The sequence below is a fragment of the Anarrhichthys ocellatus genome, unplaced genomic scaffold (genome assembly GCF_004355925.1).
Source record: "Anarrhichthys ocellatus isolate YVR2014 unplaced genomic scaffold, GSC_Weel_1.0 scaffold35, whole genome shotgun sequence".
Lineage (NCBI taxonomy): Eukaryota > Metazoa > Chordata > Actinopteri > Perciformes > Anarhichadidae > Anarrhichthys > Anarrhichthys ocellatus.
Window position 1 is genome coordinate 2,999,268 of NW_022280065.1, and position 12,554 is coordinate 3,011,821.

At 39.8% G+C, this 12,554-nt stretch overlaps 3 protein-coding genes across 4 annotated transcripts; 1 reads left to right on the top strand and 2 right to left on the bottom strand.

The window, feature by feature from the left end:
• Nucleotides 1–561: 561 nt before the first annotated feature.
• LOC116393946 (transmembrane protein 272-like) lies at nucleotides 562–2,710 on the bottom strand. The gene is made up of 5 exons (XM_031866678.1): nucleotides 2,629–2,710; nucleotides 2,477–2,539; nucleotides 2,337–2,387; nucleotides 1,998–2,189; nucleotides 562–1,409 (listed from the first exon to the last, which is right to left on the bottom strand). Exons 2-5 carry the CDS (start codon nucleotides 2,535–2,537, stop codon nucleotides 1,150–1,152), a joined length of 564 nt encoding a protein of 187 aa, XP_031722538.1. The 5' UTR covers nucleotides 2,538–2,539; nucleotides 2,629–2,710; the 3' UTR covers nucleotides 562–1,149.
• Nucleotides 2,711–3,833: 1,123 nt separating this feature from the next.
• Nucleotides 3,834–6,565, bottom strand: LOC116393938 (1-phosphatidylinositol phosphodiesterase). The gene is made up of 4 exons (XM_031866669.1): nucleotides 6,522–6,565; nucleotides 5,993–6,063; nucleotides 4,755–5,325; nucleotides 3,834–4,407 (listed from the first exon to the last, which is right to left on the bottom strand). The coding sequence occupies exons 2-4, from the start codon at nucleotides 6,022–6,024 to the stop codon at nucleotides 4,024–4,026; spliced, it is 987 nt and encodes a 328-aa protein (XP_031722529.1). The 5' UTR covers nucleotides 6,025–6,063; nucleotides 6,522–6,565; the 3' UTR covers nucleotides 3,834–4,023.
• Nucleotides 6,566–9,681: 3,116 nt separating this feature from the next.
• Nucleotides 9,682–12,078, top strand: rpz2 (rapunzel 2). 2 transcript variants are annotated; one of them, XM_031866654.1, is made up of 2 exons: nucleotides 9,682–9,800; nucleotides 10,821–12,078. In XM_031866654.1, the coding sequence occupies exon 2, from the start codon at nucleotides 10,837–10,839 to the stop codon at nucleotides 11,521–11,523; it is 687 nt and encodes a 228-aa protein (XP_031722514.1). In that variant the 5' UTR covers nucleotides 9,682–9,800; nucleotides 10,821–10,836; the 3' UTR covers nucleotides 11,524–12,078. The 2 variants fall into 2 exon arrangements, with proteins under 2 accessions (XP_031722514.1, XP_031722513.1); XM_031866653.1 differs by having other exon boundaries at nucleotides 9,684–9,800; nucleotides 10,783–12,078.
• Nucleotides 12,079–12,554: the final 476 nt, after the last annotated feature.

Below are 12,554 nucleotides of genomic sequence, written 5' to 3' on the forward strand. Positions count from 1 at the left end.
CGGCTGAAATAGTAGTCCCGACAGAAGCCTGAATTAAAAGTCATCGCCTGAGAAAATCTCAAAATCTGGATGTAAAAAGTGACTACATCAGAATATTCTGGCGTTTCAATCTTTTAAAATATCATATTTTTGTTGTTTTGTTTTTTATTTGCACTGCATATGTTGTTCATTCATAAGTTTCATTAGGAAAATGTTATAACAAAAAAAATGAGCCAAAAAGCTTCCTGTATCTTTGGTCTCTTTGATCTTTTATTCTTTTTATCTATTTATCATGTACTATTTAATGCTGCAGCAATACTTTTTAGATTCCAAAGCAGAATTAGATAAAACATTAAAGATGCAAATGTATCATTGCATAGGCTACAGTATACATTCAATTCAGATAAAAGTCTTGTTTTGGCTGAAGTTCAGTGGTTTATCGTCTCACCTTTGATGTAGTGATGTAGAAGTGTACTCCACAATGTGTCAGTACACAGTGACATCACTGTTGGGTGTGGTTAAAGTTTCCCAAGTTTCAAGAGCAACACATTTTAAAATTTGGACTAAAGACAACCAAACAATCCTTGGGTTCTCAATAGTACCCAGGATTCATTAAAAACATCAGTTGTGTGGAATATAATTTTTCACACAGTTAAATCATGCAAACAACATATCAAACTTTTATTGATTATACTGCACAGTATGTTCACTTGTAGTAATACAACCTTAAGTGGTGCAATCAAGGCAAGTTATTCCACTGCAGAAAAAACTAACACACATATGAGGAGAATATAAAAACACTGTACCAATAACAATTTATTCTCTATCTCAATGCTGAATCAATATTAGCTGCCACTAGATTATCTAACAATTTATCTTCTATCGACTCAAATATTAACTGCTCCCTGTTGGTGTCAACAGGAAGTATGTGGTGAGACAGTGCTGTTCCTAAATTTAACTACACACCATGTGGATAATGACTAATGTTGAATTAAGCTGGACAGAGCATATTCAGGCTCCTTGTGTGCAATAAAAACCAACCCTTGAAATGTTGCACAAATATTACTTAAGTCTCAAGCGAAGTAAGGCAGCTTTCCTCAAGCTTTAGCAGGAAGATTGCAGAGCTAATCAATTCTTTAGACATTTGAAAACATAAACAAAAATGTGATATCACACATCACCACCAGCGGGTTCATGAGAATCAATGGCACCATAGAAAGTATAGCGGTTGGGTATCAGTCTGTTACCTGAAATTAAATTCTTACAGCAGGTCACCAGACCGAAGCAACAACTGCAGACGAACATGAAGGCTGTAGCGACCCACACCAGGGTGGTGACAACGAAGGCAAACTGGTAGGTTGTCTTGTCGCAGTATCGAGATGCTCCGAGTGTGTAGTCGGGAGGGTAAACAGGATAAACCCAGGTAGTGCCTAAGGGAGAATGTTTCAATTCAATTTTGATTTAAAACTACACACTAAACTGACCTTAAAGGCTCTGAAAACATATTTTCTCAATCAGCTTTTTACTACAACTGACTGGATCCAACATGAACACAAACGGTTGTAGGTGCGAGAAAGAAAAAAAAAAGATGATGTCTCATACTCCCTTTCACCAATCGAGAATCAGAAATTGATGACAATTGGTGTGATGTTTGGTCAATGTCAAATCAAATCACACCCACATAGACCTGATAGAGTTTTTGAGCGTTTAACTGTTAAGGAAGTTTTGTATGTCTAATTTTGAAGTCCGTGAAAACTTGTCTTTACATCTAAAATCAAGTTTTCCGGGGCTTTAAACTGAGTGTTGTATATGTTTTTGAATAACAGTGGAGTAGAAAGTAGAAGAACAAAGTAGCATGAAATGGAAACAGTCAAATTTGCACTTATGTACAGCACTTCAGTAAATATACTGAAGAAGATAGATAGATAGATAGATAGATACTTTATTCATCCCCAGGGGGAAATTTGTATGAAATGAAATATGTCTAAACATAACATTTCTACGACATTTTCTCCCACCTGCAAAGAACCAGCCGAAACTGAAGAGGTGTAGGATGGCCGTGCAGACCGAGCATATGATGCAGGCCATGCCGTCCCCCCAGCTGGTCTGGCAGTAGGTCAGAGACAGAGATAGGAGGTGGACTGTTCCCAGCACTATCAGGTAAATGGGGATGTTGGGCTGCACTGGACAACGGCCCAGATGTGTAGCCCCTATGAAGCAGGTGTGCAGAACCAGAAATATGTTAATATTAACATGGCTTTACGAAAAAGATTCATGAAAAATAATACTGCTTGCGGTCAACAATCACAAAAATAATACACAAAAATATTACAGTGATCAAACAGAAGTAGACCCACCCAAACCAATGGCCGCGATCATAACCATCCACCAAATGAAATTCAGCACAACTGTGAGAGAGGAAGAGGGTCAAGGGTTAGTATGTAAAACATAAAATAAGGGAGACATAAATGTGACGGAGAAAAAAAAGACTTCTAACCAAGTGATGAAATCCGCACGGCACTTTGAGGCCCGACTTCGACCTGTGGAGACGGGTCCATATCTGTAAAAAAAGCAAGAGTCTTGTCACAGTTATACACAAACACAAACACAAACAGGAAGAGGAGCTGTAGCAGCAGTGTTATACTGTACCTGTCCAGCTCTGAATGCAGACACTTTGAAACCTTTTTTCTTCTTCTTCTTCTCTTCTCTAAATTAGCGACGGCGTTAGACACTTCTTAACAAAGTGTTGACTTTGTTCACATCTTTTTTTTGGCAGGAAGTTAAGACATGTTGTTCAAGCCAAAATATCTCAGCAACTGTTTTGCAACACTCTGTGTTTAACTAGGAAGAAGCAATGATAAAATCTGTTATCTGATATAAAAAAAAAACATCTGCATGCAAAGTGTGTTTGAAGCCACAAACCACTCACATGGTGTCCTACTTCTATTTTCTATTTTGAAATTCATCGATCAGTAAAACTTAATGGGATCGCACGGTTAAGGGCTCAATTAACGCAATCCAACGCAGAAAAGACTAAGTGGTGAACTTGCAGTTGCACAGAGAAAAATATGTATTATCAGTTCTCAGCAGCGTGGTCGTAAATACACAGGGTGCACTTGCATCACACATTCTGTGCAGTAAAAACTGAGTGCGCATGCTTTGGGTTGGTTAAAATACATATTCAATTTGCGTCTTATTTTAAAAGTATACACTCAAATGATTCCTAAAAAATGTATTTTACTTTGACAGAGTGACAGCTTTTTACAGTGGTTGTCAGAATGGTTAGCTAGGAACTCACAAGGGAAAGACAAATGCAGAGATGAAGAATTATTGATCAAATCTTTAGAAAACAATTAAGAGTTTTTAAACAGGTGTGGTAGCTGATGGCCCAAGCTTGTCTCCAGTCTCAAGTAAAATCTCTTAAGGCAATTTATCAAAGCTCCCTCTGGAGCCATACGAATCTTTATACGACTGTTTTCTCATATGCAGTAGCACTCCCCAAAACCTGTAAACAGACAAACACTGATGTGTGAAATCGGTGAAGTTCCCTCTCTTGGAGTAAAACTTGGAGTGGGCCGTTTAAAGTACTGAGTAATATTATTTTGAAGTTTTTAAAAAGGTAACAGTAAACCATGCAAAGACAATACATCCAAGGTGAAATCAGCGACCTGCTTCAGTAAGAATGTGGTTTAAGTTGTGTGACAGTTGAAGTGGGTTTGTGATGCAAATGTCGACAAACCCACAACAGGATGTTAACGCAAACTGATGCAATGTGCGTCTGCAGAAGCACGGCCACCATGTGACAATGATACACGACTGCTTACATCGCTCCTCAAAAAAGAATGTCATGCTGCCATTTCTGATATATTTTTAATGCAACAGTTATTTTGTTCCCAGTATCTTTGGTGAATGACACAATGAGACAGTACAATTTAGATCATGTCCGTTGCAGTGAAGTAGTAAGGTTACAGCTATAACTGCAGTAATTGGTGTCCATAATGATTGCATTCACCAGTCTACTCTTCCCTCGTGCTTGACTTTGGCTCAGACATTAACATTAACATATTCGATCAACTTCTTTTTCAGTGAAGAAAGAATATTTTTCAAACTTGCCTTGTCAAATACTGTGTTAATGGCCTTTCTGCTCTTTTCTGCCTCTTTCAGTTGGAAGTCAATGATTATTTGAATAATTGGAGCAGCAGGGAAGTCCATGCATACAATTCCAAGGCGCTGGTTCAGGTCTGTCTTGGCCCTCAGGTAGTCGTACAGCTGTGGGTTGACGCGCTGAGCGACGGCTCTGGGGTACGCAAACAAACCAGCTCCACTGCTGAAGGTGAGAAAGATCTGGGCCTGGTTCCCTGCAGGTGCAGCCTCCAGGTGCTCATAGACGCTCTGCCATTTCTCCTTCACATGAATAAGTGTCGGTACCTGCAGGGAACAGCAAAAACAATCATTTTGATTCTTTCTACATTTTTAAGCAGTTTTCGATCCTAACCCTTTGACTGTCATAATCGCTAACTGATCTGTTGTTGTGGCCTTCTCTACATTGCTTGCTCGACAACTGATTCCCCTCAGTTTATCCATGCTGGCTGGAGGATGAACTGGTTCACCTCAAACTAGAATAGCTAAAGCATACTACTCTAGGCTGTAGTTCTATAGCAACCTTCTCTGCTTCATTTCTTTTCTCTTTTTGTTGTGGGCTAGAGTTGGTTTTGATGTGTGTGAAACCGTTGTGAAAACTGAACAAAAATGTTTGAATAATATGTTTTTCGTACACTCCAGTCATCGGCTATGTCCAAGGAACCATAGCGCATCCCCAGGTCTGGCCCGGAAAAGTCTTGCAGAACGATGAGCTTCCCTCGGGCCTCTCCCACGGTCGGCACGAGCCGGCTGTGCCACAGCAGGTCCCAGTTGGTGTGGCGTTGGATGTAGTCAACCACAGCACCGTAGATGTCGTACGTCTCACTGTACTCCTCCTTCAGGCGCATCAGCACCGTCTCACTGGGATACTCTCCGAGGAAGTCGGCCACACCCTCCAGCACGTGGCCGAAGTGCGCCCACTGATAAGACACCCCGTGATGGATGGTGAGGTTCCCCTTGACATGACGGACGCGGACATCTAGGAAGCGGATGCCGGCTCGGAGCTGGCAGGCTAAGCTCCAGGTCTGGCACTCGGCGTAAATGCCACCGTACAGAGCCATGGTGTTGTGGGACCCCGGCATAGTGACTTCAGACAGCGGCTGATCATCGGGGATGCTTGCCATCCAGGACGGGTTGAGGAACTCCGGGTTTGGTGTGTCATCATAGTCAGGTCTCTGAATGGCACCGTGACTCCAACCAATGATTCTAAAAAACAACCAGAAGTCTTAGAATAGATTTTTCTTGTTCTCAGAGAATGTTGAAGGTTGGGAGTCTCATTGTTCATGATGAGGGTGTTTTAAAGCCCTTTAAAACTATAACTGTCAATAGTGGTGATAAAATACTTGTATATGTTTAAGAAATGTCTAAGTTTAAAGAGTTGCATGGCATTAGTTTTTGGATTTCTTGATCATTAGTAAAATAAGAATAAATAATCATTTGTAATTGAATATAATTTAATTGTGTATGCTTTTGTACAGCTTAGTTTGTGTGTTTTTATTTTTGGATATTCATATTTATTTCATATGTATCTATATTGTATTTCATATATTTTAAAGCTTATAGCCTTTGATTGTTGGCTTTGAAATTAACTGTTTTTTTTCTAATTTCTCCTGTTCATTGTTTGCCTTAGTCCAGACCTTTGAATCTGCCCACTCCACCTAGTTTGAGTGAACTGATTAGATGGAAACAGAGTGTGACGAGTTGAAAATGATGTCTGATATCAGGCAAATTCACGATGTGGTAATTTGTAGCTGCTGCGTAAAACTGCCTTTGGGATAAATAAAGTTACATCAAAACACGTGTGAATGAATACATTGGTATTTAGTTTGTTAGAATAATATGTTATCAACGGACACATTTTCAATTTACTCACCCAACTACCACCAACAGCAACATCTTCTGCATTTTCACAGGCTGATGCCGCCCATCAGTGATTGATCAGCTCTGAATATCAGCAGAGCCAATGGCAAGAAAAATACAACTGAGGTCAGCATTTTGGCCAAAAAGATGATATTTTAAGTAGATCAATAAATGATCACTGGTCAACAGAACAATCACGAGCAATAATCAAAACATATTTACATTTATGAATGAGAGGCAGCACATCGTGGCTAAAACTTTAGGTATATTAACATTTGTTTAATATCTGTTGAGAATAAAACAATAAAATTACCAACTCTAATTCTCTCACATGCACCTGCCGATTACTGAAGAAGAAAAACACTTTCCCTTCATTAAAGGTATGTCATCCAATATAAACACAAACTCAGCTCACCCCTCCAGGCCATTTCAATGGCAGGCTTAAACCTTCCTAATCCCAAAACTGAACCAAACCGTCCACTGCTGCTGCGTCAAACCTGCTGATGTGTGGATGTGCTGCTCTCGTCCGCTCCAGTTCATACCTGAAACCAGAAGGTACCCGTCCTCCGTCCTCCGTCCTCCGTCCTCCGTCCGGGTGCCTGGGGAAAGAGAGAGAGGAGTGGAGGGGCTCAGAGGCAAAATGACAGAGGCAGCGTGTCGTCCTGTGATGTTATTGTGGGAAATACCATAGAGGAGCAGCTGAGCTCTATACGTTACAGAGCAGGGGAGGGAGGAGAGGGTTTTGTGTGTGTGTGTGTGTGTGCGTGCGGTATTCATCTGATCACGTTCCTCATTATTTTGTGGTTCAGAAACACACAAAAAAATGTAAAAATCAACTCCTATGAATGAATGGATGTGGTGTTGGGGCTTCTAGCCAGTGTTACAGGTTTCTTTAAGGCCACGGTGAGGATGTTGGCCTTGCTATAACATTTCCATAGTACCTAGTCTTATTTTGAAATAATACAACTCAATGTGTAAAAGGATTGAAAATACAACATTTTATCTGGTCAGTAGAGTGATTTTATAAAGAAAAAAAATATTATTTTAGTTACAACAGCATTCAGTGTTTGTCTCTGTGCATTAACCACAGGTGACTGTTTTCCCACACTGTTTCCTATCAGTTAGTGAAAACCCCAAAATAGGCTCAACATTGATTAGATGTGTGATAATACAAATTTCAATAGATAACTTGTGTAGTTTGATGTAAAAAAAGAAAAAAAATGTAAAGTAGTAAGGTCTACACAACTATTGTTTGCATACAACAGGCTATGTGACAGTTTTAATGAATAGAAAGGTTAAATTTAAAAATAACAGAAACACTGAGAATATCGAATACCCAACAACGACTATATTGTATTTTGTAATTATGTTGTGCAATTAAGTCTTGAAGTTGACATACAGATTCAGTTGGTTTGGTCATAAAGAACCGACATGTGACACATAAACGGTGTTTGTCTTCAACCTGTAATCACCCACAACTGGCTTTTTCATCTTTGGAACTTCAACAGGACATTTTCACATCATCCAGCAAGGGCATCCTCAATCTGTTGCTTTTCAAACAAAGAACAATAGTGAGAAAGGTGTGAAACAAGATCACAGTGATCAACTTGCACTTCAGTTAGACTTTGAAGAAGACACAGCTGTTGCCCAGATGTATGTATTCTTGCTAATTGGATGGTGCAGGCTGAGCAGCGTGCTCCAGTTTCTCTTCTCTCCAGGTTAAAATCCAGCTAGTACTAAAAGAAGTTTGTGAATTTGAAAGGTTTACTGCATTTGTATTATTTTGATGTACTTTAAATGTCCTATACTGTCTGAGTGACACCTTTAAGACAAATGTGCTTGATATTCATGTTTTTGGACGAGCATCCCACAGAATATTTCATCCCTCAGAGGACACGGACTGAGGCAGTGTGAGGTCCTGAGCTCTTGGGCTCAGGGAAAGTGTATCTGATGTGTGTGTGTGTGTGTGTGTGTGTGTGTGTGTGTGTGTGTGTGTGTGTGTGTGTGAGAAAAGTCGACAGATGTTTTCCTGTGTTGTCTCACATGACTACGGGGAAGTCAAATGTTACATAACAGATGTGTCCTTGACCTGTTGAATAATATTTAGTTAGCTGTCAATGATTATAGACAGAACATAATAGAAATTCCTGCAGTTTTTATTAAATAATCAGGCCAGGTGAATTCACGTTAACAGTGGGAACTAATCACGCCTTCTTTGACTTTTACAAGAGCAATGCAAACATCCATTTCTATTAAATATACAGTAAAGCTAATGTAAAAGGGGATATGTGTTTCTCAGCTTAAAGCTATTGATACACTATCCACTATCCTGTTGTCATTGGCGTTTATTAATTTGACATTAATTAATTTGGTTATTGTTTGCTGTTAAAGCATCTAGCCAAGTTGATATAATAAGATATTTTGAGTTAAGGGTCCTTGGTGTGCAGGAAGATGAGGAGGAGGCGGAGTCACGTATTGCTGTGTGCCACAATTTAATTCTTTATACTACCACCAGATGACACCAAGGAGATACATCTTCAAAACCTGGCTTTAGGTTTTAGTGCTCCTACAGAACAAGTAGAAAAGGCTTTAAACAGTTTGTAAAGCACTCCAATACATGCAGATTATGCTTTATACAAATGATAAATTAAGAGTTTGTTGTTATTTTATATTAGCAGGGCATAAATACTAAATAACACAAAAACAATTAAATTAAAACTAAAGGATTTGATTGAATAGAATTTCAATAAAGTCTCATGTAGAAGGTAGAAACCTGAATTGAAAATGGAATAGTATTTTGTATCTGAAACTATGGACGGATACACACACACACACACGCACGCACACACACACCTCCAGAAAAACCAGCTCTTGATACTTCTGTTGAATTTCATTGTATCCCTCTCAGCCTCATTCTCTGCGTACCTTTTGCGAGCTGTACTGAAGGGATGTTTAATGTGCCGCTTACAGTTTATTGTGCCCTTTAGTTGCACCTTATATCCTTATTGTGTATTGGTGGTCACTATAATTATTGCTATTTTATTTACAAAGACTATGTGAAGGGGTGAATGAGAAGCGAACAGTTACGGTAGAAAAGCGTTACATCAGTGCACTCCAGTCCCATTTATATGTTCGGACTGCTTCATGTCACACGCCAACAAGTGCTGGTGCATTTTAAAAACAATCACTGTGGAAACTGATCCTGTTCTGTGACACTGTGTCTGGAAAGCACTGCAAACGAAATTCAATGTATCTCCATTCACTTGTATTTCTAATCCTTGGCAAATATAACGCAATTCATCTGCTTGTCTTGATAACAAAATATATCTTCTGTAATTTGGGTGAACTTTACACCTTTGAACGTAACTGCCGAAAGACTTTATAATATGTATGTCTGGACATAAAATATGGAATATTATCAACTTTGCTATGTTTTTTAATTCAGTTTGACGCGTAATGTAAATAAAGTCTTCACAGCATTATCAGTGGAACTCAGAAAGTGATTGTTTCCTGGTTATAAAGTGAGACATTGTCTAATAATAGCTGGTATCTGGTCAACCATTGTAGATTGGAAGGTGTGGCGTAAAACAACACAATGAAAAGCTTACCCTGTCATTCAGTGCATGTGATCAGAGCTGGCAGCCAGTGCATCTGGAGGAACTCCCCTCATCCAATCAGCACAGGGCATGCAGGAGTCACTTCCTTGTGCTCACTCCCTTATTTGGCAGGAAGGGATATCCTTATTGACTAGGGAGGAAAATGGTGGAAAGGAAAGTCAGACGGCTTCAGTAGACAGAGTGATTCCGGCTGTTTAATCTCTGGTGAGTAAACATCTTTCATATCGTTGCTTTCTAATCTCTGACCTGCAGGATGTTTTAAACTGTGTGATAACTGAGGCAGCTACTGACGGATGAAATGAAAGGAAAAGATGGTTGATTCATGTGCATCTGTGGGACTGTAAATGAGGAAATGAGAGAAACAGGCTCTAAAACAAACAAAGTAATACATCCCCAGCTAATGTTCAAGGTGCCAAATAGCCACTGGAGGTTATCTGAATTGATAAAGATGATTAAACAAAGGTCACCACACGTAACCATTTGTTTATTTCCTGTCTTTCTTGTGTTACTATGAAGACACACCCACTGTGGTCCCTGAGTTATTTTTCTTGCAGGATAACATTGTGAAGGATGATTAATGTCAAAACTATGAGAAAGATGCATCACAGATAGCTTTCAGTCAGAAACTAGTTGTAGATTTCTATCATGCTGAAATTAAGTGCTTTTTTATATTAACAATATGTCAAGTTATTTCTCAAAACACAATACTTGTTTAAGTTTGAACTGAATGCTTAATTCTGACCTTGGGAATGCCAACAATGTAACCGGTGTGTATATTTTCTGGTTCTAATTTTTTGCTATTGAACTAAATATCTTTCATGCTGTTGTTTGAACATAATAAGCAATTCTAATTCACAACAGATGAATCAATAACAAAACTATTGTTTACTTTAAACCCAAGTTTCCTCCTCATGATGAAGCTCTGTGTATCCCTGCAGACAACATGAGCCTGCATGTGACCAGTTGCCAGTAACATTAGACCGTAAGAGGACACCTTCTACTATATGGCTTTTGTGCAGCAGCTGGTGACATGTGGGCTGTAGCACCAGCAACCTGAGAGTTAGCCATGAGCGTCATTTTTAGGGTATTGCAAAGACCCTCTGTGCACAGATTCAGTCTAAAAGACATACTAGATATATTTGTGATCTACTTTAAACATATTGTTTTGTTATTTTTCTCTCTCCAGCCTATAAACTTACTTTGTGTCTAACATTATCGTGGCAGAGGAAAAGCAGCAGTAATGGCTGATGCAGAAAAGATCAAGAAAACTGCAGTCAAGGTGCTGTGCTGCGTGGAAAAGGTGTCCTCCTTCGCCTCCTCCATCGACCCCATCTTTGGCATAGTCTCCTCCCTGGTTGGGGTGGCTCGCAAGGGCCTTGATACGAACGAGGGCCACGCTCTAGACAAGGAGTTCCAGCCGCTCCACTCCAAACTGGAGACCATCTCTGTGAAGAACCAGCAATGCCTGAGGCAGATCCGCATCGACGAGGTGAACGAGACCTATGGCAAGTACGAGGAGTACATTAAGCACCAGTACACTGCCTTCAACAACATGGTGGCACAGGTGAAGAAAGATCCAGACAACGCCCAGCGCTACATGGAGGCCTTTGAGAAGATTTACGAGAGGGACAAGAGCGACATGAGCCTGGATGTGTACTACCGCGGCGTGATGGGTACCAATCTGCTGTTTGGAAGACCTCTGCTGAAGGTGTACCTGGACAACTGCGACGGCGACCGGGAGATCATGGAGCGCCGCTGTTCACACATCACCCACCTGTTCCACATGGGCCTCATCGCCCTCATGGCCTACACAGCTGTTACGGAGGACGACGAGGACGAGGTGCGGGGGAAGTGGGGCAAGAGGGTGGAGGACATCCAGGACAAGATGCAGGAGGTGCTCAGCCAGTGCAAAGACAAGTCGTTCTGAACACGGACCATCAGAGAGAACAATGTCTACTCTCAGCTGTGGACCAATGAAAAAAAAGACAAAATATGTTATAATATATTTATATATATCGTAATAAAACCAAAGCCATGCTTTCATTATCATTCCTATTGCAGCATATTAGTTATTGTATCGACATTGTGTATCGTTGTTTTTGTTTCAAAGAGACCACTGCATGTTTCAGTTGTGTTTCTTGCCAATATATGCTGACGTTTTATACAATCTCTTCAATTAAAATGCACTAATTATTAGTCGAATAAAGTTGTATATTTGTGAAGTCCATTTCATCCACACTAAAACCAACAATCTATATTTAAAAAGAACATGAGTAGCAGTAAAGGTTATGAGGCTGTGTATATCGCTATAGCTCTGAATTCAACATGGATGAATACTTTGTATCCATACAACACAAACAAACCGCCCTCTTCTATAAATAACATCTCTTCATACTTCTGTTGAATATACCTAATGTTAAACCGAGCTACATGAAACTGCTTTCGAGATGACACAAGATAAACAATAAACTCATGAAAACGATTTGATTCCATTCCTTAACTTCAATGTTGAATATTAAACGTGGTAGAAAGATGGCTGTCAACAGGTTTGTGTCTAACAATATTTAAGGAAATTCAATACGGGGTAGGACAATGCAGATTAGTTTAGCATAGCATAATGTGTCTGAAACAGGGGGAAACAGCATGGCTGGCTCTGTCCAATGGTAACAAAATCTACGTGCCAACACCTCTAAGCCTCACTAATTAAAACTTAGTATCTCATTTGTTAAATCTTCACACCTTATAAGGGGGTTATGTTTCAGACTATTCCTTGACAGGGAGTACTGGAGCCACTCAGAGTCAAGAAATTGTTCAACATAGCCCCCGTAAAAAAACAAAACCTTTAACTTGTTAAGTAATCATTTTTAAATATGCTAATAGGCAGATATTGTAACTGCAAAGCTTGCATGTTTCCCCTTTATTCAGTCTTTGTCCTAAAGTAAGCTAACCAGCTGCTAG